The sequence below is a fragment of the Entamoeba dispar genome, genomic scaffold (genome assembly GCF_000209125.1).
Source record: "Entamoeba dispar SAW760 scf_1105229461147 genomic scaffold, whole genome shotgun sequence".
Classification (NCBI taxonomy): Eukaryota; Evosea; order Mastigamoebida; family Endamoebidae; genus Entamoeba; species Entamoeba dispar.
In genome coordinates, this window is record NW_001854547.1 from 263 (window position 1) to 1,749 (window position 1,487).

The 1,487-nt window shown below is 22.2% G+C and overlaps 1 protein-coding gene across 1 annotated transcript, besides 3 other annotated features; it reads left to right on the top strand.

The window, feature by feature from the left end:
- Nucleotides 1–356: 356 nt before the first annotated feature.
- Nucleotides 357–425: a sequence feature (AT_rich).
- A 156-nt stretch (nt 426–581) lies between these two features.
- Nucleotides 582–760: a microsatellite.
- EDI_063270 (heat shock 70 kDa protein, putative) lies at nt 708–1,456 on the top strand (the record flags this gene model as incomplete). The annotated part of the gene is made up of 2 exons (XM_001738167.1): nt 708–729; nt 942–1,456. The coding sequence occupies 2 exons, from the start codon at nt 708–710 to the stop codon at nt 1,454–1,456; spliced, it is 537 nt and encodes a 178-aa protein (XP_001738219.1).
- Nucleotides 1,214–1,364: a microsatellite.
- Nucleotides 1,457–1,487: the final 31 nt, after the last annotated feature.

The window sequence follows — 1,487 nt, forward strand, 5'->3', positions numbered from 1 at the left end:
CATCAACAGATATATTCATTTAATACAGAAATCGAATTAGAAAGATAGAACTAATAATTTACAAATATCTTCTTCTCATATTTAATCACAAATATTTTCATCTAATAATATTTTCTACTATTTTTTTACCTTTTAAACATTTAACAAGAATTATTTTGCAAAATGATAATTCATTTCAATGATCTAACAATCATAAACACTATGTTTTAAACAAACAATGAAGACATTCATTACATTTAGACAACAATTATGAAATAATGAACAACATCACAAATCATTATAATAATATAATGATGAATACGAATAAAATGCATAATTTCGTGACCGATATTGTACAAATGAAATACTAAAAGAAGAAAAAATGTAAAATAATAGAAATATAAAAGAATATATAAATTTGAGATTATTATATAATAAAATAAAAAGAAGAAAGAATGAGAAAGATATTAAATCTATAGAAGAATTTAATAAAGAGAATAATAAACAAAGATGGATGATTGATAACTATATAAATTTATACAATTATGTCAAATATTTACCTAATAGTTCAATGATAAATAATAGTACAAGTAGACAAAATGAAAAGAAAGAAGGAAAAATAAAATATTATATAAAAAAGGTAACGAAAAAAAGCAAATAATAAAGAGAAAAAAAGGAAGAGAAAGAAGGGTATAAAAGAAAAAAGTGAAATTAGGAAGTAGAAGAAGATGAAAAGAATAAAAGTAGAAAGTTAGTGATATAAAAAGAAAGAACATAAAAAGGAGTAATCAAAAAGAGATAATAAATGATGAAAAGAAGGATGAAATAAAGGTGGTATTTTTATTACAGAAATTAGAAATATGAAATAAAAAGCGTTTATTTATTGATACAAAAATAATTAATATTGTTTTATTGATGCAAAATATTTTACTCCTTTTTCTTTTTGGAGTTTTTTTATTTAGATGCATTATTTCTTTGCCTGTTTTGGTTCCTGATAGAAGTTACATTTGATATTGATGCAAATGGAATATTAAATGTAACAGCAGAAGATAAAACTACAGGAAAGAAGAATAAAATTACTATTACAAATGATAAAGGAAGATTAAGTAAAGAAGAGATTGATAAAATGATAAGAGAAACAGAGAAATATAAAGCAGAAGATGATGAGAATAAAGCACGAATAGAAACAAAGAATCAAATAGAAAATATGTGTTATTCAATGAAGAATACGATTAAAGAAATGGGAGATAAAATAAGTTCAGAAGATAAAAAGAAAGCAGAAGAAATAATAGAAAAGAATTTAAGATGGATTGATAATAATCAAAATGGAAGTAAAGAAGAATATGAGAAGAAAAAAGAAGAAATGGAAAAAGAAATAGGAAGAATTTATTCAAAAATATATCAAGGAAGAGGAAGTAATGAATTTACAGGAGAAGAAATACAGAAAAAGAAAATAATAATAAAGGACCAACAATGAAGAAGTTGATTAAATAAACAAGCAAAAGAGA